The 20,341-nt window shown below is 42.8% G+C and overlaps 1 protein-coding gene across 1 annotated transcript in view; it reads left to right on the top strand.

The window, feature by feature from the left end:
- Nucleotides 1–20,341, top strand: part of TCERG1L (transcription elongation regulator 1 like) — a 295,127-nt gene that overhangs the window by 219,220 nt on the left and 55,566 nt on the right. The window contains exon 8 of the mRNA XM_038743981.1: nucleotides 16,167–16,321. Within this exon, the coding sequence (XP_038599909.1) occupies nucleotides 16,167–16,321 (155 nt within the window). The remainder of the gene's footprint in view (nucleotides 1–16,166; nucleotides 16,322–20,341) is intronic.

Below are 20,341 nucleotides of genomic sequence, written 5' to 3'. Positions count from 1 at the left end.
TACCTTGTATCTACTCCAGTACTTAAAATAGTCCCTGGCACAAAGTAAGCACTTATAGCAATCATTATTAAAAACAAAAAACAAGAAAAACAAAAAAACAAAGGTAGATGATAGGGCCAGGCTGGGTACCAGAGGGGTAGCAGTTTTGATGGAGAGGGATGAGCAGAATTAGGTAATGTTATGTGAAATCATGCAGTGGAATGAATAATAATAATAGTACTTGTTAAGCTCTTACCATGTGCCAGGCACTGTACTAAGCACCGGGGTGGATACAAGCAAATCCAGTAGGACACAGTCCCTGTCGATGAGGTAACTGAGGCACAGAGTGTTGAGAGACAGGAAGAAGTCAATTGGCCAATCAGTCGATGGTATTTTTAAGAACTGTACAGGGCAAATAGAAGAGGATTGGGATACTCTAAGAGAAGCAGTGTGACTCAGTGGAAAGAGCATGAGCTTTGGAGTCAGAGGTCATGGGTTCAAATCTCACCTCCGCCAACTGTTAGCTGTGTGACTTTGGGCGAGTCACTTAACTTCTCTGTGCCTCAGTTACCTCATCTTTAAAATGGGGATTAAGACTGTAAACCCCCCCGTGGGACAACCTGATCCACTTGTAACCTCCCTGGCGCTTAGAACAGTGCTTTGCACATAGTAAGCGCTTAACAAATACCATTATCATTATTATTATTGTTATTATTATACGGATGTGCGTGTGGTAGAGCTGCAGGGAGTATTTAAGTGCCTAAGGGGTACACAACCAAATGCACAGAGGTATCAGTGGAGACGGAAGAGAGGGAAAATAAATAAAGGACAGCCCCACTGAGTGGACCCACTGTTGGGTAGGGACTGTCTCTATATGTTGCCAACTTGTACTTCCCAAGTGCTTAGTACAGTGCTCTGCACACAGTAAGCGCTCAATAAACACGATTGATTGATTGATTGACTAAAAATTTGCGGACTCTGTGGACTAGTGGAAAAATCACAGGCCTGGGAGTCAGAAGGACCTGGTTTCCAATTCTTCCTTGCCGGGTAACTTCTCTGTGTTTCAGTTTCATCAACTGTACTATGCTTGGTGCAGTGCTCTGCACACAGTGGGCACTCAATAAATATGATTGAATGAATGAAAGAATGAATAAGCCCCCTCCTCCCAGACTGAGCCCTCTCCTTCCTCCCTCTCCCCATCCCCCCACCTTACCTCCTTTCACCCCCCCACAGCACCTGTATATATGTTGGTACAGATTTATTACTCTATTTATTTTACCTGTACATATTTATTCTACTTATTTTATTTTGTTAATATGTTTTGTTTTGTCTAGACTGTGAGCCCGCTGTTGGGTAGGGACCGTCTCTATATGTTGCCAACTTGTACTTCCCAAGCGCTTAGTACAGTGCTCCCCACAGAGTAAGTGCTCAATAAATATGATTGAATGAATGAATGGGGATTCAATACCGATTTTCCCTCCTACTTAGCCTGTGAGCCCCATGTGGGACAGGGATTGTGTCCAGCCTGATTAACTTGAATCTACCCCAGTGCTTAGGACATTCATTCATTCAATCCTATTTATTGAGTGCTTACTATATGCAGAGCACTGTACTAAGTGCTTGGAAAGTACAATTCGGCAACAGATACAGTCCCTACCCAACAACAGGCTGCTCGACTCATAGTACTTAGCAAATGCAGTATTTGGGAAGGAGCATAGCCTGGTGGAAAGAGAATAGGCCTGGGATGCAGAGAGTCCTGTGTTCGGATCCAGGTTCCTCCACTTGTCTGCTGTGTGAACCTCTGCAAGTCACTTCACTTTTCTGGCCCTCAAGTATTCATTCAATCATATTTATTGAGCGCTTACTGTGTGCACAGCACTGTACTAAGTGCTTGATCTCATCTGTAACATGGGGATTGAGATTATGAGCCCCGTGTGGGATAGGGACTGTGTCCACCCCGATTAGCTTGTACCCACCCCAGTGCTTAGAACGGCACTTGACACATAGTGTTTAACAAATACTATAATTATTATTGCTATTATCATTCATTCAGTGGTATTTATTGAGCTTTTACTGTGTGCAGAGCATTGCACGAAGCGCTTATCATTATTATTATTATTATTATTATTATCATTATTATTATTATTAGAGCAAATACCACAGTCATTATTATGAAAGAGGTAGCGGAAGCCATGCAAGTGGATCACCGAGTGGTTAGAACCTGTGTTTGGGAGTCAGAGGACCTGGCTTTTAATCCCCGCTCTGCCACTCGTCTATTGCAGTTGTAATTGTGGCATTTGATAAGCACTTTACTGTTCTTAGCTCTGGGATGGGTACAAGCAAATCGGGTTGGACACAGTCCCCATTCCACTTTGGGCTTACAGTCTCCATCTCTCTATTTTACAGATGAAGTAACTGAGGCCTAGAGAAGTGAAATGACTTGTCCAAGGTCATGCAGCAGACATGTAGAGGAGCAGGTATTAGAACCCTGGTTCTTCTGACCCAGGCCCATTCTCTTATAAACTAGACCACGCTGCTTCTTGCCTTGGGCAAGTCACTTAACTTCTCTCTGCCTTAATTTCCTCAACTGAAAAATAAGGATTCAATACCTTTTCTCTCTCCGACTTAGTCAGCCCCATGTGGAACCTGATTGCTTTAGATCTACCCCAGTGCTTAATACAGCTCTTGTCACCTAGTAAGCATCTAACAAATACCACAATCATTACCTTTGTGCAAAATGTTTCCTTGGAAATGAATCAATCATAGAATGTTTCTATGTCTGCCTTTGGGGTATTGAGAAAGAAATTTCAGGGACAAGTAGAAGGAGATTTTATCAATTAGGCTTATGAGAGTAAAGTGTCATTTGATTTGAGTTCCATAATGAAATGATTAGGAATAAAAGTGGGAGTTTAGCTGAAATCCCAGTGTTTGAATAGCTAACTGATGTTTGTAAAATCTACAGGACTTGGCTGTAGTCTTCAATGATGATAGAATGAGGAAGGTTTCATTAACATTATTTTGCATTTAAATGACTTGTTTTTTGCTACTGTAATGTTATTAGTTTATATGAGATCTTTTAAGGCCCTGTTTCTATGTTCTTTTTAATTACGTACGATGAACAGGAATGGCTTTGAAGAAGAAATGTCTTAAACATACTCTGTTGATGCTCAGTAGAACTTCTCAAGTATGAAAATAATAGATTTTAGTATGAAGGAAACTAAATGAAGACAAATCTGGTCAGCAACTGCCATTAAAACAGTAAGGGAATGAACTTGTTCACTGCTGCCAGAAAGTTTTTATTATTATTATTTTCATTACAGTATTTCATTTAGGAAGAAAAACCAAACTGATCTCTGTAAAATGACTCTCCAATAATATTAATAATAATAACGATTGTGGTATTGGTTAAGCACTTACTATGTGACAGTACAGTGCTCTGCACACAGTAAGCACTTAATAAATACGATAAAATGAATGAATGGATGAATGAATGAATGAATGAATGAATGCCAGGCACTGTACTAAGTGCTGGGGTAGATACAAGCAAATTGGGTTGAATTTATTCCATGGAACTGCAACAAAATACCATATTTTCCCTTTTGGATAATTGTGGCTTTTATTATGACAAAAATGGACAGGTAAGAAGAGAAAATACACATATTTAAAATTAAATGTCACACTGGGCTAATTAAGGCCAATTGAAGAGACTCATAAGGGAGCTGCCATTTGGGTGTGTTTTTGAATAGCTCTCCAAAGGGGTTCACTTGGTATTTTAAATCGTGAGTGGAACGGGCCATTTCACTTTAGCAGTGGATTATTTTACAGCAGAAATGTCTGGGGTCCAGGTGATTATTTCAGCGGCTCTTTGAAACAGCAACACGTTTTCATTCTCGGATGTTGGACCCAATTTTCCAGCTGGTAGAAGGCTGAGGTACCACAGAGTGGGGAAGAAGCACGGCCCAGGGGAAAGAACTTGAGACTGGAAGGAAAGAGACCTGGGTTCTAATCCCAGCTCTGCCACCACTCTGCTGTGTGACCTTGGCGTAGTCATGAAACCCCTTGGGACCTTGATCCCCTCCTGGGTAAAAAGGAGATAAAACTTCCTCTTAGAATGGGGGAGCCATGTGATGTCCTCTCTAAGTAACTTGGATTTACCCCAGAAGTCAGTCGATAGTATTTATTGAGCATTTTTAAAATGATATTTGTTAAGCGCTGACTATGTGCAGGCACTGTACTAAGCAATGGGGTGGATAGGGACTGTTTTTGTCTATTTCTGAATTGTACCTTCCAAGCACTTAATACAGTGCTGCTCAATGAATATGATTGAATGAATATCATCCAGGCCTCCAAAGAGAATATTTGAGGTGAAAAAGGAGAAATTTACCTCTTGCAAAATAATCTCCAGACTTTAAGTACTCTTACCTAAACTTATCAAGACCTGTAGAGTCAGTGTATTCAGTGTAGGAGAGGGACAAGGAGTAATATGGTTCACGCAAAGAAAAAAAACCCAAAACAAAAAATAAAACCCTCTCATTTGTTTCTCTACCTATGGCCTTTAAGGCCTGCAAAGAGAACATTTGAAAAGTTAAAGGAAATAGGACCCACATGCAGATTTCCTCTTTTTTTTTAACCACCTCAGTCTTACCATCCTTTCATTCATTCATTCAATTGTATTTATTGAGCACTTACTGTGTGCAGAGCACTGTACTAAGCGCTTGGGAAGTACAAGTGTTTTATTCTAAGATTGTGAGCCCCTGGAGGGCCAGGGATTATGTCTAACTCTCACTTGTGTATATTTTCCCCCAGTGCTTAGTGTACAGTGCTCTACACACAGTAGTTGTTTAATAAATACTATTGTTATTACTACTACTATTACTCCTCCTCTTACTATTTTGCCAACTTGTACTTCCCAAGTGCTTAGTACAGTGCTCTGCACACAGTGAGTGCTCAACAAATACGATTGAATGAATGAATGAATACAAGCTAATCAGGTTGGATGCAGTCCCTATCCCACATGAGGCTCACAGTCTTAATCCCCCTTTTACAGTTGAGGTAACTGAGGCCCACAGAATAAATAGAAGTAAAGCTAGATGCACACCATTAACAAAATGAATAGAATAGTAAATTGTCAGTGCTTAGAACAGTGCTTTGCACATAGTAAGCACTTAATAAATGCCTTTATTATTATTAAGTGAAGTGGTTTGCCCAAGGTCACACAGCAGACAAGTGGTGGAGCTGAGATTAGAACCCAGGTTCTTCCGACTCCCAAGGCCCTGCTCTTTCCACTAAGCCACACTGCTTCTCTTCTACTTAACTGAAGAGTTAGTCCCACCCAAAGAATTTGATAGAGAGAACAGTCCTGTGAAGGATAATTTCACACCCACCAATTTTTTTTCTTCCCCAAGCAACCCTTCGGGACTTGTGCATTAATAATAATAACAACAATAAAAATATCAATATTAAGAAGAAAAAGCATGCTTGTGATCTTATTCCAGGGGCTCCAAGGCTGGCCCACTTTTCAATTGGCTGAAATTCAGACAGGTTGCCTGAACGAGTGCTTCTGATTAAGCAGTCGTTTTCCATCCCTGGGAAGAAGAGCTCATTCTTCTCTTGGCTCTGGGATAAGCAGGAGACTCAGTGATTGACCACTGGAAAATGTCATCCTGGGAAAGGGTTGGCTTCCGGTCAGGGATCGGCCTAATTTCCTCAATGTGCCACGGCCACGGTCTTACTTAACTATTCTAACCCTTCTAGACTGTGAGCCCGCTGTTGGGTAGGGACCGTCTCTATATGTTGCCAACTTGTACTTCCCAAGCACTTAGTACAGTGCTCTGCACACAGTAAGCACTCAATAAATATGATTTAATAATAATAATAATAATAATAATATTGTTACGTGCTTACTTAGTGTCAAACTGTACACTTAGCATTTGGGTGGATAAAATTTATTCAGAGCAGCCACAGTTCTTAACCCACATAGCGCTTCCAGGCTCAGCCTCTCCCTTCTTCCTACCCTAAGAGCCATCTTCAACCTTCTTCCCCACGGCTTTCAAATATGCCCATGTCTCCCCTATCTTAAAAAAATCCCTCCCTTGACCCAATGGCTCCCTCCAGTATCACCCCATCTCCCTCCTACTTTCCTCTCCAAAACCCTTCAGCAAGTTGCTGCTGCCTCAAGTTTCTCTCTTCCAATTCTCTCTTTGACCCCTTCCAATCTGGCTTCTGTCCCCTTCACTCCAAAGAAACTGCCCTCTCAAAGGTCACCAGGATCTTCTTCCCAAATCCAACGGCCTCTACTCCATCCTAATCCTCCTCCACCTTTCAGCTGCCTTTGACACTGTGGACCACCCCCTTTCCCTGGAGACATTATCCAACCTTGGCTTCACTGACTCTGACCTCTCCTGGTTCTCCTCTGATGTCTCTGGCTGCTCATTCTCATTCTCCTTTGTGGACTCCTCCTCATTCATTCATTCATTTATTCAAGTCATTCATTCACACATATTGAGCGCTTACTGTGTGCAGAGCACTGTACTAAGCTCTTGGGAAGGTACAATTCAGCAACAAATAGAGACAACCCCTGCCCACAATGGGCTCACAGTCTAGAAGGGGGGAGACAGACATCAAAGCATGTAAACAGGCATGAATATGAGTAGAATTATAGATATATGCACGTCATTAATATAATAATGCTTCCTCTGCATCCCACCCCCTAACTGTGGGGGTCCCTCTGTGTTCAGTTCAGGTTCCCCTTCATGTTCACCACCGCTCCCCACACCCCAAACTTGATGAACTAATTCACTTCTATGGCTTCAACTGCCACTTCTGTGCAGATGATTCCCAAATCTACAGCTCAAGTCCTTGTCTCTTTCCCTGTCTGCAGTCGCACATTTCCTCCTGCCTTCAAGACACCTCTACTTGGCTGTTCTCCTGTCACCTCAAACTTAACATGTCCAAAAAAGAACTCCTTATCTTACCACCCAAACCCTGTCCTCCCTTTGACTTTCTCACCACTGTAGACGGCGCCACCATCTTTCCCATCTCACAAGCCCTTAACTTTGATGTTATCCTTGACTCTTCTCTCTCATTCAGCCAACGTATTCCAAAATCCAGTCGGTCCCACCTTCAAAACATTGCTAAAATCTGACCTTTCCTCTCCATCCCAACTGCTGCCATGTTTATACAATCACTCATCCTATCCCACCTGGATTGCTGCATCAGCCTCCTTGCTGATCCCCAGCCTCCTGTCCTCCCTATTCCAGTTCATACTTCACTCTGCTTCCCGGATCATTTTTCAACAGAAATGTACTGGACACATCACCCGACTCTTCAAAAAGCTCCAGTGTGGTTTCCCTTCCACTTCCACATCAAACCAAAACTCCTCATCATTGGCTTTTAAAGCCCTCCATCACTTTGACCCCTCCTGCTTCACCTCGCTTCTCTCCTTCTCCAACCCAGTCCGCACACTCTGCTCCTCTGCCGCTAACCTTCTCACTGGGCCTCCACCTTATCTGTCTCACCGCCGACCCATGGCTCAATCACATACTGCCTCTGGTCCGGAATACCCTCCCTCCTCAAATCCCACAGACAATGACTCCCTCCCACCATCAAAGCCTTACTGAAAGGCCATCTTCTCCAAGAGACCTTCCCTGACTAAACCCCACTTTTCCTCATCTCCCACTCCCTTCTGCATCTCCCTGACTTGCTCCCTTTGCTCTTCCCCTTTCTCCCAGCCCCACGGCACTTATGGACTTATCTATCTTTTTCTTCATTTGAATTGATGTCTGTCTTCCCCTCCTAGACTGTGAGCTCATTGTGGGCAGGAAATGTCACTGTTCACTATTTAGTACAGTGCTCTGCACACAGTAAGTGCTCAATAAATACGATTAAATGAATGAAGATGGAGAACAGGTATTTACCGCCCGATTTACAGGTGAGGCAAATGAGGTACAGAGAGAAGTGACTTTTTTTAAGTGGTATTTGTTAAGTGCATACTCAGTGCCAGGCACTGCACTAAACTCTGGGATAGATACAAACAAATTGGGTTGGACACAGTCCCTGCCCTTCATGGGGCTCACAGTCTTAATCTCCATTTTACAGAGGCCCAGAGAAGTGAAGTCACTTGTCTAAAGTTGCACAGCAGAGAAATGGCAGAGTCGGGTTAAGAACCCAGGTCCTTCATTCATTGAGTCGTATTTACCTGATTACCTTGTATCTACCCTAGTGCTTAGAACTGTGCTTGGCACATAGTAAGCACTTAAAAAATACCAACTTTATCATTATTATTATTAGTAGTAGTAGTAGTACAAGGTAATCGGGTTGTCCCATGTGGAGCTCACAGTCTGAATCCCCATTTTACAGATGAGGGAACTGAGGCATAGGGAAATTGTGACTTGCCCAAAGTCACACAGCTAACAAGTGGTGGAGCCAGGATTAGAACCCACATCCTCCGACTCCCAAGCCCGAGCTCTTTCCACTAGACCATGCTGCTTCTCTTGTAACTTGCCCAAGATTTCTGAGCCCATTATTGGGTAGGGATTGTCTCTATCTGTTGCTGAATTGTACTTTCCAAGCGCTTAGTACAGTGCTCTGCACACATTAAGTGCTCAATAAACATGACTGAATGAATGAACCAGCTATGTACTTGTGAGCTGACACCCATCTGTAGTACTTCAGTCCACATTGACTTAGCTATCCTACTATTTAAGCACTTACTCTTCTACATGCCATTCAATTGTATTAATTTAGCACTTATTGTGTGGAAATCATTCTTTCCCCTATCCTCTTCCATCAATAAATTACATTTGTATCAGCCTCCCCAACTGGCACTAGACTGTAAGCTCCTTGAGGGCAGGGATCAGCTCCTCTAATTCTTCTGTACTCTCCCAAGTGCTTAATACAGTGCTCCACACACAGAAAGTGCTCAATATGTGTCACTGATTAATTGAATAGTGCTCCCTTCTTTGTGGAAAAGGGGCTTTAAATTTGTTGTGGTCAGGGAATGTGACTGTTTAGTGTTGTAGTGCACTCTTCCAATTGCTTAGTACAGCATTCTGCACACAGAGCTCAATAAATATAATTGAATGAATGAAAGTTGTGGAACTTAATAGAGAAGCGGCGTGGCTTAGTGGAAGAAGCAAGGGCTTGGCAGTCAGAGGTTGTGGGTTCTAATCCCGGCCCCATCACTTAGCTGTGTGACTTTGGGCAAGTCACTTAACTTCTCTGTGCCTCAGTTACCTCACCTGTAAAATGGGGATTAATAATAGTTATAATAAAAATAACAATTATGATATTTGTTAAGCGCTTACTATGTGCCAAGCACTGTTGTAAGCACCGGGGAAGATACAAGGTAATCAGATTGTCCCACGTGAGGCTCACAGTGTTAATCTTCATTTTCCAGATGAGGGAATTGAGGCACAGAGAAATTAAGTGGCTTTCACAAGGTCACACAGCAGACAAGTGGAGGAGCCGTGATTAGAACCCAGACCTCTGGCTCCCAAGCCCAGGCTCTTGCCACTAGGACTGTGAGTCCCACATGGGACACCTGATTACCTTGTATCTACCCCAGTGCTTAGAATAATGCTTGGCACATAGTAAACCCTTAATTATTATTATTATTATTATTATTATTATTATTATTATATCTACCCCAGAGCTTTGGACAGTGCTTGGCACATAGTAAGCACTTAACAAATACCATCATAATCAGGGAGCAAACTTGTGCTTCAGGAGTCAGTTTGACAATGCATCTTGTAAGGAAGGGTGCATTTGTTTCACACTGATGTCACACACACACAATGGGAGATGTCTCCTGTCGGTCAATCAGTACATCCTATTTATTAAGCGCTTACTGTGTGCAGAACACTGTACTAAGCATTGGGGAGAATCCATGAGAACAGCATAGCAGACACATTCCCTGCCCGCGGCGAGCTCACAGTCTAGAGGGGGACACAGACATTAATATAAATGAATAAATGACTGCATCACATGATCTGTAAACTTAAGATGAGCGAACCTGTGGACTGTACATTTTAGCACACTCTGTTCTTTGCTGGGATAATAATAATTAATAATTATGGTATTTGTTAATAATAATAATAATAATAATAATAATAATAGCATTTATTAAGCACTTACTATGTGCAAAGCACTGTTCTAAGCTCTGGGAGGTTATGAGGTGATCAAATTGTCCCACGGGGGACTCACAATCTTAATCCCCATTTTACAGATGAGGTAACGTAACTGAGGCACAGAGAAGTTAGGTGACTTGCCCAAAGTCACACAGCTTGGTGGAGTCAGAATTTGAACCCATCACCTCTGACTCCAAAGTCCGTGCTCTTTCCACTGAGCCACGCTGCTTCCCCCAAATCTTCAGATCAGATGTCATCCCTGTCTCACTGGCAAATTCCAAGAGACAGGAAGAACCAGTATATTATCCCCATTGTACTAAGCGCTTAGTACAGTGCTCTGCACACAGTAAGCACTCAATAAATACGATTGATGATGATGATCCCCATTTTAACCGATGAGGAAATTGAGGCACAGATGAGTTGTGACTTGCCCAGTTAGTAAGCAAGTGGCAAAGCCAATGATGTGGTGGATAGAGTCCAGGCCTGGGAGTTAGGTCATGGGTTCTAATCCCGGCTCTGCCACTTGTCTGCTGTGTGACCTTGGGTAAGCCACTTCACTTCTCTATGCCTCACTTACCTTAACTGTAAAATGGGGATTGGGACTGTGCACCCCACATGGGACAGGGACTGTGTCCATCTCGATTTGCTTGTATCCACCCCAGTGCTTAGTACAGTGCCTGGAACATAGTAAGCACTTAACAAATACCACAGCTGTTATCATTGTTATTATTATTGATAATAATAATAATAAAGCCCAGTCTTGCTTAATTTTAACCAGAGCATGCTATGACCTTGGCCAAGTCACTCAACCTCTCTATGTCCCAATTCCCTCACCTGTAAAATGGGGATGAAAAACCTGCTTCCTTGACATCGTCCATCTTCTAGACTGTGAGCCCGCTGTTGGGTAGGGACTGTCTCTATGTGTTGCCGACTTGTACTTCCCAAGCGCTTAGTACAGTGCTCTGCACACAGTAAGCGCTCGGTAAATACGATTGATTGATTGATCTGCCATTATCCGGAGAGAAAACACTGGATTTTCTAGTCTGCCGTGCTGCCGTTTTAAAAAGATTGTCCCGAATTGCATGTGCTGAATCTTTTTCTCTATGATATCCCCTTACCCAGATACAATCAAAGCACCTTGCTGAGTTACAAAATAAGTTACCTCCCCAACCGTGGAAAAATTCCATCATCCATCTCCCTGGGGAAAAGTGACCTAGCTAAGTTGCCTCCCGCAGATTGGATATTCTCTTCTAATGCTCAATTTCCAGTTGGAGAATCCACATGCTCTCTGAATCCAGCATAATTTAAAGGTCTCCATAATTACCTTTGGCTTTCGACTCAATAAACAACGGCGAATGCCAAAGTTGTTTCTGTTCTTGGAGTTGTAGGGTATCCCCAGGGGTGGCTAGAAAGGTGAAATATTCTCAGCCAAGATGGAGTTGAATCAATGGCGCTTTCAGAAAACAAATCCACCCGAGAAAGATTTGTCAGCTGTTGTCCTAGGGGGTTTCAATGCTGTTATTTGGGACCTGAGGGAGAGACGGAGAATTCATATCAATGAGTTCTGTGTCTGCTCCGGTGGAAGTCTGGTCTGGCCCCTGCTTCTGAAGGGGGAATGCTACAAACTTTCTTACTGACTTATCATTCATTCAATCATATTTCAGTTGCATTTACTGAGCGCTTACTGTGTGCACAGTACTGTACTAAGTTCTTGGAAAATACTATTCATCATATCCCTCAAGGAAGAAGAAGCAGCATGGCGTAGTGTCTAGAGCCAGGGCCTGGGTGTCAGGAGGTCATGGGTTCTAATCCCAGCTCCTCCACTTGTCTGTTGTGTCACCCTGGGCGAGTCCTTTTACTTCACCAGTCCACAGTTCCCTCATCTGTAAAATGGGGATTGAGACCGTGAGCCCCACATGGGACAGAGACTGGGTCCAACCCCATTTGCTGGTATTCACCCCAATGCGTGGTACAGTGCCTGGCACATAGTAAGCACTTAACAAATACCACATTTATTATTAATCATTAAGAGGAAGAACGGCTTTCGTATCCCCGTGATACAGATGACGGAACTGAGGCATGGACACAGTAAGTGCTCAATAAATACGATTGAATGAATGAATGAATGTAAAATGGGGATTAAGACTGTGAGCCCCCTGTGGCACAACCTGATCATCTTGTAACCTCCCCAGCGCTTAGAACAGTGCTTTGCATATAGTAAGTGCTTAATAAATGCCATCATTATTATTATTATTATAGAGAAGTTAAGTGACTTGCCCAAGGTCACACAGCAGACAATTGGCAGAGTCAGGATTAGAACCCTGGTCCTCTGACTCCCCAGCCTGTGATTTTCCTCTAGGCCACACTGTTGTTTTATAGACTGACTGTTCTACGTTGAGGAGAATTTCCCTCCTTCCCCATTGAGGGCAATAAGGCTTGTTTTTCTTCCCTCTCCCAGAGATCCTGATCTGCTCATGTAGACAATGCAAGTAAATTCAGTCTGGATGAGTTGACTCATTCATTCAATCATATTTATTTAGTGCTTACTGTGTGCAGAGCACTCCAGCCCAGCCCTCTGGGGAATATCCAAGCTGGAGAGGGTGGATTATGCATGGCATAATTAGTAGAGCACAAACCTGGGAGTCAGAAAGTAATGGGTGCTAATTCTGCCTCCGTCACCTGTCTGCTGAGTGACCTTGGATAAGTCACTTCACTTTTCTGGGCCTCATTTTACCTCATCTGTAAAATGGGGATTAAAACTGTGGGCCTCACATGGGGCAGGGGGTACTTCCAACCTGATTTGCTTGTATCATTCATTCAATCGTATTTATTGAGCACTTACTGTGTGCACAGCACTGTACTAAGCACTTGGGAAGTACAAGTTGGCAACATATCGACCCCAGCACTTAGTACAGTGCCTTACACACAGTAAATGCTGAACAAATACCATTATTATTATTATTATTATGCATTTGTCTCTGTAACATCTGGCCTGTTTCACCATGACATATCTCAAGTGCTTCTTGTGGGCAGGGAACGTGGCTACCAACTTTGCCATATTGTACTCTTCCAAGTGTTCAGTACAGTGCTCTACACATGGCAAGTAATAATAATAACTGTGGTATTTGTTTAACACTAACTATGTAACAGACGCTGTACTTAGCGCTGAGATAAATGCAGGGTTAATGAACAGCAACAACAATGGTATTTGTTAAGTGCTTACTATGTGCATAGCACTGTTCTAAGCGCTAGGGAGGTTACAAGGTGATCAGGTTGTTCCACAGGGGCCTCACAGTTTTAATCCCCATTTTACAGATGAGGTAACTGAGGCACAGAGAAGTTAAGTCAATCAATCAATCGTATTTATTGAGCACTTACTGTGTGCAGAGCACTGTACTAAGCGCTTGGGAAGTACAAGTTGGCAACATATAGAGACAGTCCCTACCCAACAGTGGGCTCACGATCTATAAGGGGGAGACGGAGAACAAAACAAAACACATTAACAGAATAAAATATATAGAATAAATATGTACAAGTAAAATAAATAAATAAATAGAGTAATAATAATAATAATAACAATAAGTGACTTGCCTGAAGTCACACAGCTGACAGTTGGCGGAGCCGGGATTTGAACCCATGACCTCTGACTCCCAAGCCCGTACTCTTTTCACTGAGCCACGCTGCTCCCTGTCCCACATAGGGATCACAGTGTTAATCCCCATTTTACAGATGCAGTAACTGAGTCAGTCAGACTTGCCCAAAGTCAGACAGCAGACGTGGTGGAGCCGGGATTAGAACCCAGATCCTTCTGACCTCCAGGCAGGCCCATGTTCTTTCCGCTAGACCACTGTGCTTCTTCAAATGTATTTGTTGCCCAAGATCTGTGATAAACCATCATTGTTTGAGAAGTCTTTCAGTGGATGATTAAATCATCTGACAATTTCAAGTTTCCATTGCGGGTATGATTTTAGCTTTTATATTGTTTTTTGATATAGTAGCTGGAAAAAAAAATGCTTTAGTAGTAAAACTGTGGAACTGGCCTGCTTTCTTTGCCTTTCAGTGTCTACTGTGCTGAATTTTAAAATTGATAGTTCCTAGTTTATGTGTTTAGTAGATGAACTTTGGAAGGTTGATATTGCTTATTTGAATGACTTGTGGGTGTGTTGCTTTTGACTTGTTTGTTTGTTTTAGAGAATTTCCCGAGCAGTCCATTGCTGGGTAGGGATTGTCTCTGTTTCTGAATTGTACTTTCCAAGCACTTATTACGGTGCTCTGCACACAGTAAGCACTCAATAAATACGATTGAACGAATGAATGAACCCACTAGACCAAGCTGCTTCTTTCATTCGATTCAGTTGTATTTATTGAGCACTTACTGTGTGCAGAGCCTTGTACTAAACATTTGGGATTCTTTCTGATCTCCCATCCTCCTGTCTCTCCCTGCTTCAGTCTATACTTCATGCTGCTGCCTGGATTATCTTTGTACAGAAACGCTCTGGGCATATCACTCCCCTCCTCAAAAATCTCCAATGGTTGCCTGTCACCTTTCAAATAAAGCAAAAACTCCTCACTCTTGGCTTCAAAGCTGTCCATTCCCTCACCCCCTCCTACCTCACCTCCCTTCTCTCCTTCCCCAGCCCAGCCCTCACACTCCTCTCCTCTGTCAATAACCTCCTCTCTGCGTTTCATTCTCGCCTGTCCTGCCATCGACCCCTGGCCCATGTCTTTTTTTTTTAAATGATGATGATGATGATGATGGTATTTGTTAAGCACTTACTATGTGCAAAGCACTGTTCTAAGTGCTGGGGAGGTTACAAGGTGATCAGGTTGTCCCACGGGGGGTTCATAATCTTAATCTCCATTTTGCAGATGAGGGGACTGAGGCCCAGAGAAGTTAAGTGACTTGCCCAAAGTCACACAGCTGACAATTGGCGGAGCCGGGATTTGAACCCCTGACCTCTGACTCCAAAGCCCTTCCTCTTTCCACTGAGCCACACTGCTCACATCCTACCTCTGGCCAGGAATGCCCTCCCTCCACACATCTACCAAACTAGCTCTTTTCCTCCCTTCAAAGCCCTACTGCGAGCTCACCTCCTCCAGGAGGCCTTCCCAGACTGAGCCCTCCCTTTTCCCTCCCCTCCTCCTTTCCCCCTCCCCATCACTCCCCTCCCTCCCTCTGCCCTACCCTCTTCCCCTACCCACAGCACTTGTATATATTTGTACATATTTATTACTCTTATTTTTACATATTTACTACTCTATTTTATTTGTACATATTTACTACTCTATTTATTTTATTAATTATGTGCATATAGCTATAATTCTATTTATTCTGAGTTTTGACACCTGTCTATTTGTTTTGTTTTGTTGTCTGTCTCCCCCTTCTAGACTGTGAGCCCGTTGTTGGGTAGGGACCATCCCTATATGTCACCGATTTGTACTTCCCAAGTGCTTAGTACAGTGTTCTGCACACAGTAAGTGCTCAATAAATATGATTGAATGAATGAATGAATGAATCAGAGTACAATATAGACGGACTCATTCCTTGCTCACAGCAAGCTCACAGTCTAGAGAGGCAGGGATCATGTTAACTAACTCTGTTGGAGTGTACTCTCCTAAGCACTTAGAATACTGCTCTGCACAGAGGAAGTGTTCAATAAATACCAGTGGTGAGGAGGAGGAGGAGGATTTTTCACCACATCTCAATACCTCTCCACCTAAGCGCAGTGACAAGCAGCATAGTGTCTTTTCAAGCCCTCGAAATGTGTCACAAGTGATATAATTCAGCAGCTGGTTCTATGAGAGCCAGCCTTTTAGACTGTGAGCCCACTGTTGGGTAGGGACTGTCTCCATATGTTGCCAATTTGTACTTCCCAAGCTCTTAGTACAGTGTTCTGCACATAGTAAGCGCTCAATAAATACGATTGATGATGATGATGAGAGCCAGTCTTGCCTACAAGACAGGTTTCCGTCTTAGGCGATTGGGGTTTGAGCACAAATCAGTGATCGCATGATGGCTAGATCTGCTATGGACTTAGATGGGTTGTTTCGCTCCAACAGGTGTGTCGTCTGGACTGGAGATGACCGAGTCTTCTTCTTCAACCCAACAATGCAACTCTCAGTGTGGGAGAAACCGACCGACTTGAAGAATCGTGGTGATATCAACAGGATCCTTGAAGACCCCCCTCACAAGCGCAAACTGGAACCTTCAGCAAGTAACTTACAGCTGTGATTATTTATGTCTCTTTCTATCACACTGCTTCGTCAGACTATTCCTCATACTTCTTTTTTTAAATGGTATTTGTTAAGTGTTTGCCATGCTCCAGATACTGTACTAATAATCAATAAATCGTATTTATTGAGCGCTTACTGTGTGCAGAGCACTGTACTAAGCGCTTAGCACTGTAATAAGAGAAGCAGCATGGCATAGGGGATAGAGCATGGGCCTGGGAGTTGGAAGGTCATAGGTTCTAGTTCTGGCTCCGCCACTTGTCTGCCATGTGACCTTGGGAAAGTCATTTCAGTTGCCTGTGCCTCAGTTTCCTCATCTGTAAAATGTGGATTAAGTCCCGTTTTCTCTCCCCTTTAAGCTGAAAGCCCTGAGAAGAATTGAGACTCCATCTGAGCTGATTGCATTGATTCTATCATAGCACAGTGCTTGGCACGTAGTAGGTGCTTGACAAATACTGCGATTATTACATTTTCTCAGATGTGCTAGAAGAAATTTTGGATTTGAACAGGGAGGCAAATGGTTATGAGGGTCTGTAGTGTCATCAAAAGTATTTAAAACCGACCAGCTCACTAGATAATGGTTGGAAAATAGAAACACTAAAGTCAGCTGAAGACATTTTCCAGAGAAGAAAGTGTGTCAGAATCATCATCATCATCATCAATCGTATTTATTGAGCACTTACTGTGTGCAGAGCACTGTACTAAGCGCTTGGGAAGTATAAGTTGGCAACATATAGAGACAGTCCCTACCCAACAGTGGGCTCACAGTCTAAAAGGGGGAGACAGAACAAAACCAAACATACTAACAAAATAAATAGAATAGATATGTACAAGTAAAATAAATAAATAAATGGAGTAATAAATAAATATGTACAAACATCCCCCTCTAGACTGTAAGTTCATTGTGAGGAGGGAATTTGTCTGATATATTGTTCTATTGTACTCTCCCAAGTGTTTAGTACAGTGCTCTGCACACAGTAAATCTTCAGTGAATACAATTGACTGATTGCCTGACTGACGTAGAAAATTTTGAAGTGAGAATCAATCACTGGTATTTATTGTGCTCCCTGTGTGCAGAGCACTGTCCAAAGTGCTTGGAAGAGGAATAATAATAACGATTGCATTTGTTAAACGCTTAATATGGGCAAAACACTGGGCACTGTTCTAAGCGCTGGAGTACGGTATAACAGAGTTGGTAGACACATTCTCTGCCCACAAGGAGCTTAACGAATGAATGAATGAATCAATCAGTGGTATTTATTGTGTTTACTATGTGCAGAGCACTGTACTAGGAGCTTGGGAAAGTTCAATACAACAGAATTGTGTGCTGAGCGTGGTAACTCTCCACCCCCACCAAGAGTCACATGATAATAATAAGTAATAATAATGATGGCATTTGTAAAGTGCTTACTATGTGCCAAGCACTGCAGATATGAGTTAGATACGAGTTAGTTCATTCATTCATTCATTCATTCATTCATTCAATCATATTTATTGAGCGCTTACTGTATGCAGAGCACTGTACTAAGCGCTTGGGAAGTACAAGTTGGCAACATATAGACGGTCCCTACCCAACAATGGGCTCACAGTCTAGAAGGGGGAGACAGACAACAAAACAAAACATGTGGACAGGTGTCAGCTCGTCAGAACAAATAGAATTAAAGTTAGCTGCACATCATTAACGAAGTAAATAGAATAGTAAATATCCCAGCCCCGCCACTTGTCAGCTGTGTGACTTTGGGCAAGTCACTTGACTTCTCTGGACCTCAGTTACCTCATCTGTCAAATGGGGATGAAGACTGTGAGCCCCCCGAGGGACAACCTGATCACTTTGTAACCTCCCCAGAGCTTAGAACAGTGCTTTGCACATAGTAAGTGCTTAATAAATGCCATCATTATTATTATTATTAAATATGTACAAGTAAAATGAATAGAGTAATAAATCTGTACAAACATATATACAGGTGCTGTGGGGAGGGAAAGGTGGTAGGGCTGTGGGGATGGGGAGGAGGAGAGAACAAAGGGGGCTCAGTGTGAGAAGACCTCCTGGAGGAGGTGAGCTCTCAGTAGGGCTTTGACGGGAGGAAGAGAGCTAGCTTGGGGGATGTGTGGAGGGAGGGCATTCCAGGCCAGGGGGAGGACGTGGGCTGGGGGTCGATGGCAGGACAGGTCAGAACGAGGTACAGTGAGGTTAATCAGGTCAGACACAGTCCCTGTCCCACGTGGGACTCAAACTCTTATCCCTGTTTTACAGATGAGGTAACTGAGGCCCAGAGAAGTGAAGTGACTTGCCCGAGGTCACACAGTGAACATGTGGCGAGGCTGGGATTCAAACCGGATCCTTCTGTCTCCCAGGCTTGGACTATAGTGTAGCTCAGTGGAAAGAACTGGGGTTTGGGAGTCAGAGGTCATGAGTTCCAACCACTTGTCTGTTGTGTGACTTTGGGCAAGTCATTTAACTTCTCTGTGCCTCAGTTACCTCATCTGTAAAATGGGGATTAAGACGGTGAGCCCCATGTGGGACAACCTGATCAGCTTGTATCCCCCCAGTGCTTAGAACAGTCCTTGGCACATAGTAAGTGCTTACCAAATACCATCATTAAGCCATGCTGCTTAGTACAGTGCATCACACCAAATAGGATTCAATCCACCCTCTCCTCCCCCTGCCCCACTTCCTTCCTCTTCTTTTTCCTCCCTCTTCTCCTCCTAGCATCCTGGTAGCTTATCCCAAAACCCCAAACATGTTTAAGTTTTCTCACCCTGTCCCTTTCATTCATTCATTCATTCATTCATTCATTCAATCATATTTACTGAACACTTACTGTGTGCAGAGCACTGTATTAAGCGCCTGGGAGAGCACACTACAACAATAAACAGACACAATCCTTGCCAACAACGAGTTGACACATTCCCCTTAGAATTAGCAGGTATGTTCCCTGCCCAGAAATTAATATAAATAAATAATTTATAATATATAATTTAACGATACCTACATAGGTGATGTGGGGTTGTGGGTGGGGAGTATATCAAATGTCCATAGATCACAGATCCAAGTACATAGGTGAGGTATTTGGGAGAGTGAGCCAGGGAAAAGAGGGATTCATTGGGGAAAGCCTCTCGGGGGAGATGTGCATAATTATGCTTTGAAGGTGAAGAGAGTGGTGGTTTGGAATATTTGGAAGGGGAGGGAGTTCTTGGCTAGGGGGAGGATGTGGGAAAGGTGTCGGCTGTGAGATAGATGGGACTGGGGCACAGGGAGTATATTTCCAGTCTAGAGAAGAATTGCAGGGTTGAGATAATGGCAGAATCTTGAACAATCCTACATCGTGTTTTGAAAAATGTGATGGGTGATACCATTAAACCTCATCTCCACTAGAAAATTATGTACGGAATTCAAGTTCAAATATACTCTTGCTTTTCAGTTATCTGGGTATACCCAAACAAATTGTTCTTTAGACCCGAGCATTATGATCGCTTTGCTTACATTTCTGTAATAAAAATGATAGTTGGGCATAATTTCATTTTTAGCATCCTTCAGTCAAATGTAATTTTAAAAATGAAAGCGTTTTTTTGTGGTTTCAAATCATTCTGAAAGGAAGCACCCTAGCCAATGACTGGGGGTATCAGAAAATGTTCTAACATAAATATCAGAACAGTGAATGTGGTTAGAGGACTATCCTGCCAAAATCACATACCTTGTATTGTTCATGAACTGTAGGTAACCCAATTTTTTCTTTTGACTTAAATCTCTGAAAACTTACCTTATTTTTACATTAGCTGATAGTTTAGATCTTTTCTTAGTAGTCTAATAAAGCCTAAGTGGAAAGTTTCGCAGCTCTTCAGTGACTTTGATCAGTTGGATCACGCCCAAAAAATATCCCTTTTTTCTTAATAGTGAAAGATAACATTATTTGAAAGATCTGGTAAATTCCTTTCATTTCTGACTTGCTTTGATTGTGTAGCTAGAACTTGAACACTATTTGCTGTTACTGATTTTTAAAGAG

The sequence above is a fragment of the Tachyglossus aculeatus genome, chromosome 3 (genome assembly GCF_015852505.1).
Source record: "Tachyglossus aculeatus isolate mTacAcu1 chromosome 3, mTacAcu1.pri, whole genome shotgun sequence".
Classification (NCBI taxonomy): Eukaryota; Metazoa; Chordata; class Mammalia; order Monotremata; family Tachyglossidae; genus Tachyglossus; species Tachyglossus aculeatus.
The sequence above is the reverse complement of the archived record's forward strand: the minus strand, read 5'-3'. Positions and strand labels throughout refer to the sequence as shown.